A 17,308-nucleotide genomic window follows, 5' to 3' on the forward strand; every position below is an offset into this window, starting at 1 on the left:
TTCCCTGGTGGCGCAGTGGTTGAGAGTCCGCCAGCCGATGCAGGGGACACGGGTTCGTGCCCCGGTCCGGGAAGATCCCACATGCCGTGGAGAGGCTGGGCCCGTGAGCCATGGCCGCTGAGCCTGTGCGTCCGGAGCCTGTGTTCCGCTACGGGAGAGGCCACAACAGTGAGAGGCCAGCGTACCGCAAAAAAAAAAAAAAAAATGACACAATAGACCAGATAGATTTAATTGATATTTATAGGACATTCCATCCAAAAACAGCAGATTACACTTTCTTCTCAAGTGTGCATGGAACATTCTCCAGGATAGATCACATCTTGGTTCACAAATCAAGCCTCAGTAAATTTCATAAAATTGAAATCATAGCAATCATCTTTTCTGACCACAATGCTATGAGATTAGAAATGAATTACAGGGGAAAAAACGTAAACAACACAAACACATGGAGGCTAAACAATACGTTACTAAATAACCAAGAGATCACTGAAGAAATCAAAGAGGAAATGAAAAAATACCTAGAGACAAATGACAATGAAAACATGATGATCCAAAACCTATGGGATGCAGCAAAAGCAGTTCTAAGAGGGAAGTTTATAGCTATACAAGCCTATCTCAAGAAACAAGAAAAATCTCAAATAAACAATTTAACCTTACACCTAAAGGAACTAGAGAAAGAAGAACAAACAAAACCCAAAGTTAGTAGAAGGAAAGAAATCATAAAGATCAGAGCGGAAATAAATGAAATAGAAACAAAGAAAACAATAGCAAAGATCAATAAAACTAAAATCTGGTTCTTTGAGAAGATAAACAAAATTGATAAACCATTAGCCAGACTCATCATGAAAAAGAGGGAGAGGACTCAAATCAATAAAATTAGAAATGAAAAAGGAGAGGTTACAACAGACACTACAGAAATACAAAGCATCCTAAGACACTACTACGAGCAACTCTATGCCAAAAAAATGGACAACCTGGAAGAAATGGACAAATTCTTAGAAAGGTATAACCTTCCAAGACTGAACCAGGAAGAAATAGAAAATATGAACAGACAAATCACAAGTAATGAAATTGAAACTCAGTCTCAATGGTGAAAAACTGAAAGCATTTCCTCTAAGATCAGGAACAAGACAATGTTCCACTTTCGCCACTATTATTCAACACAGTTTTGGAAGTCCTAGCCACGGCAAGTAAAAGAAATAAAAGGAATACAAATTGAAAAAGAAGAAGAAAACTGTCACTGTTTGCAGGTGACATGATACTATACATAGAGAATCCTAACGATGCCACCAGAAAACTACTAGAGCTAATCAGTGAATTTCGTAAAGTTGCAGGATACAAAATTAATTCACAGAAATCTCTTGCATTCCTATACACTAATGATGAAAAATCTGAAAGAGAAATTAAGGAAACACTCCCATTTACCACTGCAACAAAAAGAATAAAATACCTAGGAATAAACCTGCCTAGGGAGACAAAAGACCTCTATGCAGAAAACTATAAGATACTGTTGAAAGAAATGAAAGATGATACCAACAGATGGAGAGGTATACCATGTTCTCGGATTGGAAGAATCAATATTGTGAAAATGACTATACTACCCAAAGCAATCTACAGATTCAATGCATCCCTGTGAAATTCCCAATGGAATTTTTTAGAGAACTAGAACAAAAAGTCTTAAAATTTGTTTGGAGACATAAAAGACCCCAAATAGCCAACGCAGTCTTGAAGAAAAAAACGGAGTTGGAGGAATCAGACTCCCTGAATTCAGACTATACTACAAAGCTACAGTAATCAAGACAATATGGTACTGGCGCAAATACAGAAATATAGATCAATGGAACAGGATAGGAAGCCCAGAGATAAACTCACCCACCTATGGTCAACTAGTCTATGACAAAGGAGGCAAGGATCTACAATGGAGAAAAAACAGTCTCTTCAATAAGTGGTGCTGGGAAAACTGGACAGCTACATGTAAAAGAATGAAATTAGAACACTCCCTAACACCATACACAAAAATAAACTCAAAATGGATTAGAGACCTAAATGTAAGACTGGACACTATAAAACTCTTAGAGGAAAACATAGGAAGAACACTCTCTGACATAAATCACAGCAAGATCTTTTTTGATCCACCTCCTAGAGTAATGGAAATAAAAATAAAAATAAACAAGTGGGACCTAAGGAAGCTTAAAAGCTTTTGCAAAGCAAAGGAAACTACAAACAAGACGAAAAGACAACCCTCAGAATGGGAAAAAATATTTGCAAATGAATCAACGGACAAAGGATTAATCTCTAAAATATGTAAACAGCTCATGCAGCTCAACATTAAAACAATAAACAATACAATCAAAAAATGGGCAGAAGACCTAAATAGACATTTCTCCAAGGAGGACATACAGATGGCCAAGAAACAGATGAAAAGCTGCTCAACATCACTAATTATTAGAGAAATGCAAATCAAAACTACAATGAGGTATCACCTCACACCAGTTAGAATGGGCATCATCAGAAAATCTACAAACAACAAATGCTGGAGAGGGTGTGGAGAAAAAGGAACCCTCTTTCACTGTTGGTGGGAATGTAAATTGATACAGCCACTATGGAGAACAGTATGGAGGTTCCTTAAACAACTAAAAATAGAATTACCATATGACCCAGCAATCCCACTACTGGGCATATACCCAGAGGAAACCATAATTCAAAAAGACACATGCACCCCAGTGTTCATTGCAACACTATTTACAATAGCCAGGTCATGGAAGCAACCTAAATGCCCATCAACAGATGAATGGATAAAGAAGAGGTGGTACATATATACAATGGAATATGACTCAGCCATAAAAAGGAACGAAATTGGGTCATTTGTAGAGACATGGATGGATGTAGAGACTGTCACACATAGTGAAGTAAGTCAGAAAGAGAAAAACAAATATCATATATTAACGCATATATGTGGAACCTAGAAAAATGGTACAGATGAACCGGCTTGCAGGGCAGAAACTGAGACACAGATGTAGAGAACAAATGTATGGATACAAAGAGGGAAAAGCAGCGGGTGTGGGGGTGGGGGTGTGATGAATTGGGAGATTGGTATTGATGTGTATACACTGATTTGTATAAAATGGATGACTAATAAGAATCTGCTGTATAAAAAAATAAATAAAATTCAAAAAGAGAAAACTATAGAAAGCAGTGGTATTTAGAAGTCCCTCTGATCCAGCAATATTTTCACATGTATAGAATACCAGGAGAAAAAATATTTAATAAATATACCAATACACCAATCTACACAATCTTGTCCAGAAAATACAAGACGAGGGACCATTTTCCAACTCATTTTATGAGACCAGTATTACCCTGATACCCAAACTAGACAAAGCCAGTACAAGAAAAGAAAACTGTAGACCAACCAATATCCCTCATAAAAAAGACATAAAATTCCTCAACAAAATAATGTCAAATTCAATCCAGCATTATATAAAATATAATAATAATAACATACCATGAGCTAGTGGGGTTTATCCTGGGAATGCAAGGTTGGTTCAACATTTTTTTAAAAAATCAGTCAATGTAATCTGCCACATTAACAGTCTAAAAAGAAAAATCACATGATCAATTGTATGCCAACAAATTAGATACCCGCTATGAAACTAAAAAATTCCTAGAAAGACGTGACTACCCAAACTGACTTTTTTTTATTAATTAATTTATTTTTGGCTGCGTTGGGTCTTTGTTGCTGTGCACGGGCTTTCTCTAGTTGCAGCGAGCGGGGACTACTCTTTGTTGAGGTGTGCAGGCTTCTCATTGTGGTGGCTTCTCTTGTTGTGGTGCACGCTCTAGGTGCACGGGCTTCAGTAGTTGTGGCATGTGGGCTCAGTAGTTGTGGCTTGTGGGCTCTAGAGCACAGGTTCAGTATCTGTGGCGCACGGGATTAGTTGCTCCGCAGCATGTGGGATTTTCCCAGATCAGGGCTCGAACCCGTGGCCCATGCATTGGCAGGCTGATTCTTAACCACTGCACCACCAGGGAAGTCCCCCAAACTGACTTTTTTTTTTTTTTTTTTTTTTTTTTTTTGCGGTATGCGGGCCTCTCACTGCTGTAGCCTCTCCCGTTGCGGAGCAGAGGCTCCGGACGCTCAGGCTCAGCGGCCATGGCTCACGGGCCCAGCCACTCTGCGGCATGTGGGCTCCTCCCGGACCAGGGCACGAACCCGTGTCCCCTGCATCGGCAGGCGGACTCTCAACCACTGCGCCACCTCTCAACCACTGCGCCACCAGGGAGGCCCCCCAAACTGACTTTTGAAGAAATGAAAATCTGAATAGACCTACACTAAATAAAAAGATTGAATTAGTAGTCAAAAACTTCCCACAAAGAAAAGCCCAGGCTCAGGTGCCTTCACCAGTGAATTCTACCAAACACCTACAGCAGAATTAACACCAATTCTTCACAAACTCTTCAAAAAAACAGAAGACGGAACAGTTCCCAAATCATTTTATGAGACCATTATTGCCCTGATACCAAAACCAGGCAAGGACATCACATGAAAAGAAAACCACAAACCAAGGAATTCCCTGGTTATCCAGCAGTTAGGACTCCATGCTTTCACTGCCGAGGGCCCGGGTTCAATCCCTGGTTGGGGAAGTAAGATCCCACAAGCCGTGTGGCGTGGCCAAAAAAGAAAAAAGTAAACCACAGACCAATATCTCCTATAAATAGAAACACAAAAATCCCAAAATCCTCCACAAAATATTAGTGAACCAAATCCAGCAACATACACAAAGGATTATATACCACAATGAAGTGGAATTTATCCCAGGATAAACTTTGCACAGGTTGATCTAACATATGAAAAATAAATCGATGCAATATCCCATGTTAATTGAATAGGGACAAAAACTACATGATCATCTCAATAAATGCAGAAAAAACACTTGACAAAACCCAACACCCTGTTATGATAAAAACACTCAACAAACTAGGAATAGAAGAGAACTCTCCTAACCTGATAAAGTCCATCTATGAAAAACCCACAACTAATATCATACTTAATGGTGAAGAACTGAATGCTTTCCCCCTAAGATCAGGAACAAGTTAAAGATGTCTGCTCTTGCCACTTCTATTCAACATTGAACTAGAGGTTTTAGCCAAGACGGTTAGGCAGTAAATAAAATTATAGTTATCCGAGTTTGAAAGGGAGTAGCAAGACTATCTGTGTTCACAGATAACATGATATTGTATGTAGAAAATCCTCCGGAATACACAAACACATGAACACACATCTCTTAGAATGAATGAGCAAGTTCTGCAAGTTGTAACATAGAAGATTAATAGAAAAATCTTCTTCAGTTACATTTCACTAGCAATGAGCAACGTGAAAATGAAATTAGGCAAGCATTTCCATTAACAATAGCTTCAAAAAGAATAAAATACTTAAGAAAAGGTTTAACAAAAGCAGTGCAAGTCCTATACATTGAAAACTACAAAACATCATTGAAAGAAAGAACTAAATAAATGGAAAGACATCTCAAGCTCATTGACTGGAAGACTTTAAGATGGCAATATTCCCCAAATTAATCGTGGAGCTGCTGCTGCAACTCTGGGTCCAGCAGGGATAGCTGTGTGAGCCCCTCCCATCTCTGGCCGAATATAGAGCCTTCGCTCAGCAGTCCCTGAGCCGTCTGAGTCCTGCCCACAGGCGGCTTGAGTAGCCTGCACTGTACCAGGTGGCGCTGTCTGAGAAGCTCCGGGCCCTGGTGGACAGACTGAGTGCCAGAGCTGCCCTCTGAGAATCCCCTGCTGGGAGCGGCCTGAAATTAACATGTGTCACTCACTATAGCACACCCCCCAAAATATCTACAGATTCAATACAATCCCTATCAAAATCCTAGCTGTCTTCTTTGCAGAAATTGATGAGCTGACCTTAAAATTCATATGGAAATGCAAAGGACTCAGAATTGCCAAAATCTTGAAAAAGTAAACCACAGACCAATATCTCCTATAAATAGAAACACAAAAATCCCAAAATCCTCCACAAAACAAAGTAGGAAGACTCACACTTCCTTATTTCAAAACTCACTACAAATCAACAGTAATCAAGACAGTGCAGTACAGGCACATGAATAGATAATAGATCAATGCAATAGAATTGAGACTCCAGAAATAAACCAGTATGTTGATTTTTTGACAAGGGTTTCAAGACAATTCAATGGGGGAAAAGTAGTCTTTTCAACAAGTTGCTGACAACTGTATATCCACATGCAAAAGAATGAAGTTGGACCCCTTCCTCACACCATACACAAAGATTAAATCAAAATAGATCATGGAACTAAATGGAAGAATAAAAACTATAAAACTCTTAGCAAAAAACATAGGAATGGGGCTTCCCTGGTGGCGCAGTGGTTGGGAGTCCACCAGCCAATGCAGGGGACGCGGGTTCATGTCCCGGTCCGGGAAGATCCCACATGCCGTGGAGTGGCTGGGCCCATGAACCATGGCAGCTGAGCCTGTGCGTCCAGAGCCTGTGCTCCGCAACAGGAGAGGCCACAGCAGTGAGAGGCCTGCGTACCGCAAAACAAACAAACAAACAAACAAAACATAGGAATGGACCTTCCTGGTGGCACAGTGGTTAAGAATCCACCTGCCAATGCAGGGGACACAGGTTCGATCCCTGGTCTAGGAAGATCCCACATGCCACGGAGCAACTAAGCCTGTGCACCACAACTACTGAGCCTACAATCTAGAGCCCGCGAGCCACAACTACTGAGCCTGTGCACCACAACTACTGAAGCCCACGTACCCTAGAGCCCAAGCGCCGCAACTACTGAAGCCCACGTGCTCTAGGGCCCATGTGCCACAGCTACTGAAGCCCGCAGGCCTAGAGCCCATGCTCAGCAACAAGAGAAGCCACTCCAATGAGGAGCCCGCACAACACAATGAAGAGTAGCCCCTGCTCGCCAGAACTAGAGAAAGCCCAGGTGCAGCAACAAAGACCCAACACAGTCAGAAAAAATATATATATATATAGGAATAAATCTTTGTGATCTTGGATGGTTTCCTGGATATGACACCAAAAGGACAAGCAACAAAAGAAAGCAAAAGATTAAGTGGACTTCATCAAACTTTAAAAGTTTTATGCTTCAAAGGGTACCATCAAGTAAAGTTAAAAAACAATCTACAGGATAGGAGAAAATATTTACAAATCATATATCTGATAGGTGACTTGTATGCAGAATACATAAAAAACTCTTACAACTCAACAATAAAAAGACAAATAGCTCAATTATCAAGTGGGGAAAGATTTTGAACAGACCTCTTCCCAAAGAAGACATACAAATAGTCAATAATCACACAAAAAGATGCTCAACATCATCAGTCAGGGAAATGTAAATCAAAACCACCATGAGATACCACTTCACACCAACTAGGTTGGCTAAAATTTAAAAGATAGTAACAAGTGTTGACAAAGATGTGGAGAAATTAGAACCCTTATACATTGCTGGTGGGAATGTAAAATGGCATGGATTTTTAAAAAGCAGTTTGGCCATTCCTTAAAAAGTTAAACATGTAATTATATGATCCAGCAGTTCTAATTCTAAGTATATACCCAAGAAAAAAGAAAATGTGACCACACAAACTTGTACACTTATGTTCATAGAAGTATTATAGATAATAGAAACAAACAAAAAAAATAGAAACAACACAAATGTCCATCACCTGATGAATAAATAAAATGTGGTATATCCATACAATGGCATATTTTTTGTTGTTTTCTTCATTTTGTTTACTCAGTTGTAAAATTATTTTTCATAATTTATACACATATATAAGCATAAATATAAATAATATGATCCTTAGAAAAACGATCCTAACATCTTTCTATAGGATTACTTCAAACAGAGGCAACAGACTATATTTCCTTTTTGACTGGACCTCAGAGTTTCAGACGCAAACAATGGCATATTATTCAGCAATAAAAAGAAATGAAGTACTGATAATATGCTACAGTGTGGATTAACCTTGAAAATGTGCTTAGTGAAAGAAGCTAGTCACAAAAGACCACATAGTGTATGATTTCTTTTCTATGAAATGCCCAGAATAGGCAAATCTATACAGACGGAAAGTAGATCAATGGTTGTCAGGGTCTCCTGGGAGAGAGGAGTGGAGAGGGTATATACTGCTAATGGGGATGAGGGTTCTATTTAGGGTAGTGAAAAGATTCTAAAGTTGTATAGTAGTGTTGGTTGCACACTTAACTGTATGCTTTTAAATGGTGAGTTTTATAGTATGTTAGTTATATCTCAATTTTTTAAAAACCTGGACACAAATGTTTATAGCAGCTCTATTTTTAATCACCAGAAAATGAAAACAATCCAAATGTCTTTCAATAAGCGAAAGCTTATATTATGGTACATTCATACAATATAATAAATGCAATAAAATAGAATACAACATATTGTATGAATCTCAAAGGCATTACACATGTGAAAGGTTACATTTTGTGTGATTCCATGTATATGGCATTCCTGAAAAGACAAAACTATATTGATGGAGAACAGATCAGTGGCTGCCAGAAGTTAGGAGAGGGGATAGGTTGTGACCACAGAGGGAGAGCAGGAGGGAGTTTTTTGGGGGGTGATGGAACTGTAATATATCCAGACTATGTACATGTGTGTTAAAACTTATAAAACTGACAACCAAAGTGTCAATTTTACTTGTAGATTAAGTCTTAAAATAAAATTTAAAAAATATCCCAAAAGATATACTCAGTTACTGAGCAGCTGTTATGAAAAAAGAAAACAAGACTGCAATGAAGATCTTATATATAGAAGAGGGACATGAATTTAAGGATCATTCCTTTCAGAGAACTGGTTCCAGAAATGTACTTGTATTTCTGCAAATCCCTCTAATCTTTTTCAAATGCAATTAAGACATTATTTTCGATTTTAATATATTTATCACTGTAAAGCAAGTTCTTTCCTGCTATCTCAGGAGTTGCTGGCTTGCCCACATAAAATGAAGTGAATGAGTTAAAATCTTAGTAGTTATTCAAGCATGTATTACAGGAGCCAAGACAGGAAAATAGACATGTCTTAGATAATAAATGTGAAATTACCTTGTATATTGTTGATCCTACAAAATGCTAGGTATTTTTGTATGAAATTATTACATGTCCTATGCATTTACTTTTTTTTTTTTTTTGGCTGCACTGTGAGGCTTGTGGGACCTTAGTTCCCCGACCAGGGATTGAACCCGGGCGCTCCTCAGTGAAAGCGCAGAGTCCTAACCACTGGACCACCAGGGAATTCCCTGCATTTAAATTTTTCTGGGAGACAGATCCATAGAATTTTAGAGCTGGGAAGGATTTAAGGTTTATCCATTCACTTTATTTTGCAAATGAGGAAACTGAGGCCCAGAGTGCCATGGAATGTGTCTCAAATCACACAGCTAGTTGATGGTAAAACAGGAGCTAGAACTCTGTTCTCTTGACTCTGATTCTCTTTCCACTCCCCCTCAAGTGAATTGTGGAGCCATAGTCTAAATAAGCAGCCCTCAAATATAACAGGAGCTCTCTGTAATGATGGTCCTGTATTGGGATCAACCTTAGAAGCTAAGTTGTTTTATATCAGACTCTTCCAATTCAAGGTTACGTTCCAGGAACCCGACTGATCTTGTGGACACGAAGTGATACAGGGATACTACTATGCTTTGAAGGCAGGGTCAGTGAGCCCACAGCATTCAGCACTCATCACCTAAGCTGGACATTTTAAGCTGTATTCAGGATTTCTATGACTAATTTTTAGTCTACTTGTCCTTAAACATAAGGTTAAACTGTCCTGAATATGATCCTTTTCCCCTTCATTTCCAGGTACTGGCAATCCTCCTAAAAGTTTTATTTTAACTCAACTGCTTATTTTCATGGAAACACAATGTTTTACTTTCAAGTCTTACGAGGTGATGGAGGGATGCAGGTTCTCATTACGTTAAAAATGGCTAATCAGTCTATTGAGGCAGTAGAGCATCAGCTTCCTGGGGGAGGATCCTGGCTCCACTACTTACTATTTGTATGCCCTCTACCTCTCTGTACCCAGTTTTCCTCATTTGGTTGTTGCAATGATTGAATGAGTTAGTATATGTAAAGCACTCAGCATAGTGCCTGACTCATAAAGAGCATTCACATATATCACTACTTTTCATAAAAAGTCTCAGAAGTTATATTCCACTCCAGAAAACAACCCCAGAAGGGCATGTTAAGTCATGTCCCCAGTCCCTACAACAATGCCTAACATCTAGAAGATGGTTAATAGGTGTTGAGTGAGTAGATATAACCTAACTTAAAAGACTACCTTAGGAGTTACCCCCTCTTTCAAAAAAACTAAATTACTGGGAACTACAACACCCCATATGGAATGTTGGAAAAACCATTCCTTCTCCCTCATGACAAGGGCAACTTTACCTAACTGAGTTGTCTCATTTGTAAGATTCCAAAGAGTCAGAGGCAAGAGAACTAGATATAGAAGCTTCCAAGGGGGAAAACTGGTTCCTGGATTGATCAAAAGTGGGAGAGAAAATCAGACAGGAGAGAAAAACTCAACTCACTTTATTCAAACATTTACTGAGCACCTACTATGTGCCATGCACTATCCCAAACAGGAAATTCAACTCTGAACAAGACAGCCTTACCCTGGGAACTCAGTCTAGTAGAGTATATTACACACTACACAATATGTCCTATAACAGAAATGCAAAGGGCCACAGGTGTCCACAAAGGGCAACACTAACTCTATTTAGGGAATCACAAAACTGTCATTTGGACTTGGTCTTGATGGGTAAGGAGAGTTTGCCCAACAAAGAGAAGGAAGGGTATGTATTCCAGGCAGAAGAGACCAACCATTGAATAATAAGATAAGTGAGGCAGCCTGGCAAGGTCAGGGAACAGAAAAAAACAAAACAAAACTTGCCAAATGCAAGAGAGGAAGCCTTTAAAAGAAGCCTAAACCTGTCAAAAGTTCTTTGCTCTTAAAAGAAAATTCCCCAGGAGTTACAGCATTGACCTAATCCAATGTGAATGATTATTAACCAGTGCCTATGCAAAAAGATCATAGACACAAATCCCTTTAAAATCTACCACCTCTGCCTCCCACACTACTCTGCCCACACCCAGAGCCAGAGAAGTTGATTGGGCTTTGCTTTGTTGTTGTTTTAATAAAGAGTTAACATTCCTTAGCAAGCCTGCTCCAACTGCTGTACCTTAAAACTAGCTGCCAGACACACCTGCTCACGCTTCCCTTCTTGCCAGTCCCTACCTTCGGCTGCCTCTTAGTGATACTTAGAGAGAGCTTTTACTGGTTAGTCCCTGTGCTTGACTGAAGGCCAAATCCCAGTTCAGCTTCCCTTATGTTCTACTTTGACCTGGAACCCTCTCTTGTCCAGCCAGATCAGCCTGGCCAAATCCCGAGAATTACCAGTCCAGCAGATCAAATCACACCCAGGAAGATACCATGGAGCCCTGCTTGCTGCAAATGGGTACAAGAAAACAAACCATGCTTCCTGCTTTCCCAACACAAGGAATGTTTAGCCCAGTATTATATGTCTGACAAGCTTGACTTGGGGGTGGGGAGATGCTTACTGAGTTTCAGTTCCTTCTACTCCTTCTTTTCCTTGATCTCATTGCATACATAAAAGAAAAAGCAAATCTAGCTCTTGCTCAATCAGGTAAGATTACTTCCGTAAACCTAAAACAAACGTGATGACCAAGAGTGCTGCGCCCACTTCAAAATAAATCTTTGTGGTAAAGCACTCAATGAAACTGGATATAGAGGGGGCAAGACTTCAGTACGCTCACAGTGGCTTTAATCCCTCTGCAGGCTGCTGCACACACTTGAAAACGTAGTCAAACTAGGGCAGCACAATTTGAGAAGAATAAGCAGCTTAAAATACCACTAAATAAGTGAGCAGTAACTTCAAGGTAGTCATAACTACGGTGTAATACCCACGATCTTAAGAAAAAGTATCCAAAACTTGAAAATAAATGAAGGGATGACAATGTCCTTTCAATGTCATACTGAGGCATTGTTAAAAAACCCACTCGAGACTCATTTAATAATCTAAGAGAATGTATTTGTACTATTTACTATTTTATTAGAGTCCAGACACTGAAGTTTCATGTTAACTTGTACATTTCTGTCCAGTAATACCAAAGGTTACAGTTTTATTGACCTGTAGGACATTAATCAGTTTTGTAACTACTAGCAAAATCCATTCAGCAATTCTTTGATTGTGTAAGTCTCTATTCCTTGAATTCTCCTTTAAATCAGCTTTGCTACCTTATTGATTCCTTCATTAATTGATGAGTTTAATAAATTTTTATACAGGTTCATTTTATTTGTGTACAAGAATCATGTTTTTAACTTTTTGAAAAATCATACTTTGATAACAGTCATTACTTGTTCACTGAGTCATTTCTCTGCATTGTGGTCTAAGAAGAACTATTTTCTGCCCTGGCCACTCCTCCTGTACGTTCAAAAGGCACATTTTTTGTTTTTTTAACATGTGCCAGCTTGACATAATTTTACATAGTCACTGGCCTTAATTACCTACAATCATACAATCAGATCTTGTGTGGTCCTCAGTGTTTTGTTTTATTTAACTGAATTATTCTGACATTTACAAACTGGAAGTCACAAAAATAATGAATAAATATGGATTTCTAGTTTCTTTTGAGAAATCAGAAGGTCTGGCAACACTACACTCATTTTCTCACCCAGTGGAAGGGGAGCTGAGTAGAGGTTGCCCCTTTTTAGAGCATTCTCCCCTCGGTTAGCCACAGTCCCCAACACACCCTGTTGTTTACCATACAGATTAATGATTTCTTTCAAGAACTTAATCCAACTGTAAATCCGAAATGCACTTAAAAAAAAAGACTAGGTCTTCCCTGGTGGCGCAGTGGTTGAGAGTCCGCCTGCCGATGCAGGGGACACGGGTTCATGCCCCGGTCTGGGAAGATCCCACATGCCGTGGAGTGGCTGGGCCCGAGAGCCATGGCCGCTGGGCCTGCGCGTCCGGAGCCTGTGCTCCGCAACGGGAGAGGCCACAACAGTGAGAGGCCCGCGTACCCCAAAAAAAAAAAAAAAAAAAAAAAAAAAAAAAGACTAAATAATTTAAAAGCTTTAAATAGTACACTTCAATACAAAGAAGTGAACATTCAAGTGTGAAGATCTAAGTAATGTGCAAAGATTTTAGTTACATTATCTGGCTAATGTGGGCTAAAAGCAATTATGCTCTTGATTACCTAGTAAATCAGACAACATTAACTTCTAATTGCAGATTCCTAGCCTGTCAGCCAGGATGATCTTTGGTTCACAGTTTTCAATTTCCTCTTACTGCATGTGACTCACTCTATCAGCCTCAATGATCTGCAGAGGCTGCCTCCACCCATGCCTCAGCCCCACTGCTGAGGACAGGAGCCTCTTCTGGGAAAAGATGGCTTGACTCTAGCCCAAACACCTCACTGCTGCCTTCTCAGACCTTGGTTCAAACAGAATCAGCCAAGCCACCAAAAGTGAGGATTCCTGGCCCAATACCCTGAGACTGACTTACTAGGTCTAGGTTGGAGACCAGGAAAAGGAGCTTTTAATCTCCACATCCCTTACACGTATTAATTCTCTTGTAGGTGGTCTTAGGACCACACTTTGAGAAACACTGTCTTATGTAATTAATTCTTACATAATTAATTCTCTTGCAGTTGGTCTCAGGACCACACTTTAAGAAACACTGTGTCTCTGCCTCACTAAAGAAGCTGATCAGCATTAGTAACATCTCGGCTTATGGAAAATTCCTCACTTAAAAAAAAAATTGCCCTTTGCCATATGGACCATATGGATACATTTACTGACTCCTAACTATCTTTAAGGCACCATGCCAAGGACTGTGGAGATGCAATAATGAACAAGACACATTTCCCGATCCTCAAAAATCCAGCAGGAAAAACGTTTACAAGTTAACTAAAATAGAATGGAATATGTGTCATGGCAGAAGTACAGATTAAAATCTAAGCACCATTTTTCTCTCACCATAAAATCTCTCTACCATTTTTCTCAAGTATCTTGTACCCATCCAGCTTTATGATTACACATGATGACACAGCATTTTCTATGTTACTCATCTGCACTACACTGTAAGTTCAAGGGCTGAGATCATGCCTTATTCATTCTGGTGTTCCTAGTGCCTGATAAGAAATAAGATGCTTGGCTGAAGAGTCATTCAATCAAGACTCATTACAGCTTGGGCCGGATTGTGAGAAACTTCACATTAGATTCTGGCTGCTCATTGAAGAAATCGGTTTCTTGCTTGAAACCTAATAATTTACAGTGGGAGGGAACTTTGAGAACATGTGACCTAACATTTCACTAAATTCGGTGTGCAGATCACTGGTGACACTCAAGAAAGATAGCTTCTAGAATATTTATAGGTGCTACAGGAAAGAACATTTTAAATTTCGATAGGATGCATATATGTATGTGCATAGAAAAATATCTAGAACAAAGCAGTGCTTTCATAGATTGATGCTTAAAAAATGCTAAACTTATTTTGAAAAGTAAATGTAAAGGTGAAACTTTTATGCTGTTAGGAATCAGCAAAGGCAACCATACGCCAATAAAAACTAAGTAAAAAAAAATCAGCAAAGGGAATGCCCTAGCGGTCCAGTGGTTAGGACTCCACGCTTTCAATACCGAGGGCCTGGGTTCAATCCCTGGTGGAGGAACTAAGATTCTGCCAGCCTCACAAAAAAAAAAAACAAAGAAAAACGTGCCCTTGGTGTGGGAGAAAGAGGCATGGGGCGGGGGTTTCTGGGGTAGTAGAAACGTTATTTCTTTAGCTGGCTGCTGGCTGGATAGGGACATTCAGTTTGCAAACATTTAGTAAGCTGTATTACAATAACTGCACTTTTCTGTACATATAGTATACTTCAATTAAAAAGCACTGCAAAAAAAAAACAAAAAAAACAAAAAAAAACAAAAAACCCCCCAAAAAAACAAAAAACAAACAAACAAACAAACAAAAAAGCACTGCAAAAGGTGGATGTAGCTAAAGAAAAATAGTCAATAGATGGTAGCACATGAATATGGGAAAAATCCTGAAGCTGGTACACGAAAGGCAAATTTGGGACACACGGACTCAAACTCCTTCACTGGGTAGATGAGAAGAAACTCAAGGAATGGTCACAAATTAGCTGCTTGGCCTTGAGCAGGAACTGCCCCCACTCGACCCTCTCCCTCATTCTTCCCTTGCCCCAACTCAAGTCCTCAACTCCAGCAGGCTATGTATCCTCATGACCTCCAGGATGGTCTTATCAGCTGTTCCCAGAGCAAGAATAATCTTTCCCTTTCAGACACCCCTGCCAAATCCTAGCTCTTCCAAGGGAGCTGCCTTCCCCACTTGGCCCTTATTACAATTCCTTTTAGCCTTTCACCATATGCTGCCCTAACTAAACGGTAAAAGCCTCGAGAGGAGGCAGATCCTACAGCATTTCACAACTCCATCAGCTGGGCAGGTCACAATGAACACAACATTGTAAATCAACTATACTTCGATAAAAATGTTTTTTTTTAATTGGGCAAGTTACATTTCTGGGTCTCACTTCTCACACCTGTAAAAATCCGAGGCGAGGGCTTCCCTGGTGGCGCAGTGGTTGAGAGTCCGCCTGCCGATGCAGGGGACACGGGTTCGTGCCCCGGTCTGGGAAGATCCCACATGCCGCGGAGCGGCTGGGCCCGTGAGCCATGGCCGCTGAGCCTGCGCGTCCAGAGCCTGTGCTCCGCAACGGGAGAGGCCACAACAGTGAGAGGCCCGCGTGCCAGGAAAAAAAAAAAAAAAAAATCCGAGGCGAGGGGGGCAGTATAATGGTTATGATCTGGGCTTTGGAATCAAATTGCCTCAGCTTTTACCCCAGTTCTACCACTACTTAGTTGTGGAAATTTGGGCAAGTTTTGTAACCTCTTTGTGCCTCAGTTTCTTCATCTGTAAAACGGGGGTCGGTGAGATGTACGATACACCTCAGAGTACTGCTGGTAAAATAAAACCAGATCCATGCCAAGTGCTTGAAACAGTGCTTAGTAACTGTTAGCCTTTGCCATTATGATCATTACCTCAAAACGGAGAAAATATACGCACCTTTCTCATCGAAAAGAGTAATCGGAAGGATAAAGTGGGGTGGTGTCAAAAACGTGCCTCAGATTCAAGGGGGTGGGAGAAACAGGGAGGACGTATCCGATAAGATTCGGGATGAACGGCAAGAGGGTGCAGGGGCCTGGGGGCACGTGGGCCCCACCCAAGACCTATCCAGTCAGCATCTCCAGCTAAACGGGCCTAAAAGTCCCTTTGGCCTTAGCTCCTTTGAGTTTGTCACCCTCAGCCCAGGGTCCTGGATTCTCGAGAGGGGAAGGTAATTCCCCGGGGGTAGTAAGTGGCGGGTTCCCTTCCCCTCTACTCTTTCTTTGGAAACTCTGTGCCTGTAACAAGGGCGCACCTTCAACAGCCCGCGGGCAAAAAAAAAGGCCAGTAATTCTCTGTAGGGTCGGCTCTGAACCGTCTTCGCAGGTCTGGGCTGCCCGGCACCTGCCTCCGACCCCCTTGAAAGCTGCCAGGCCGGGCGGCCCGCGGCCAGCCGCCTCCTCCGTGTCTTCGGGTGGAAAGGGAGCGGTGACCTTTCACCGCCGCGGGGCATCCCCAGGGCCCCGGGCAGGGCCGGCCTCCCCCGTTTCCGGATTCTCCAGCTTGGCGCCCGTCGGGCCCGCGACGACGGCCAAAGGCAGCCAGGCCGAGGGCGCCATGGTGCGGGGCCCCAACCACGGTGGGTCGGCAACGGCCGTCTGGAGGACCCCGGGGACCGCGCCTCCGCCCTCAGTCGTACCTGCCCTGCGGCCGCCCCGGCCTCTCTTACCGTCGGCCTGCCGCTCGGCCACTCGCGCCTCCTTGCTCTTGGAGCAGCCCATGGCGCGCGGGGCCTTGTGGGAACTCGCGGCTGGGCGACGCCAAGCGGGGGTCGCGCGCCCCCTGCTGGCCGCCGCGGGCGAGACCCCGAGGCCCGCGCCTCTTCCGTTTCAAGCGGTGGATTTTTAGCCTCACCAAACATAAAATAGGAAAATGCAAAGTGGAAAGAAGGAGAGGGGGAGGGAGAGAAAGAGGGAGCAGGAAGCATCACCCAAAATCTTACCCTTCAAACTACTTTTGCTGCATTTATTACTTCTTTCCAAGTTTTGGGGGATTTTTTTTCCCCCTCAATGCATAGTTTTGCACCCAGCTTTTC

The 17,308-nt window shown here is 41.4% G+C and overlaps 1 protein-coding gene across 1 annotated transcript in view; it reads right to left on the reverse strand.

The window, feature by feature from the left end:
- Positions 1 to 16,995, reverse strand: part of TXNRD1 (thioredoxin reductase 1) — a 131,415-nt gene extending 114,420 nt beyond the window's left edge. Inside the window, exon 1 of the mRNA XM_032646552.1 lies at positions 16,943 to 16,995. Coding sequence (XP_032502443.1) covers positions 16,943 to 16,994 — 52 coding nt within the window. The 5' untranslated portion in view covers position 16,995. The remainder of the gene's footprint in view (positions 1 to 16,942) is intronic.
- Between the last annotated feature and the right edge of the window lie 313 nt (positions 16,996 to 17,308).

This window comes from Phocoena sinus, chromosome 10 (assembly GCF_008692025.1).
Source record: "Phocoena sinus isolate mPhoSin1 chromosome 10, mPhoSin1.pri, whole genome shotgun sequence".
In the NCBI taxonomy this organism is placed as follows: domain Eukaryota; kingdom Metazoa; phylum Chordata; class Mammalia; order Artiodactyla; family Phocoenidae; genus Phocoena; species Phocoena sinus.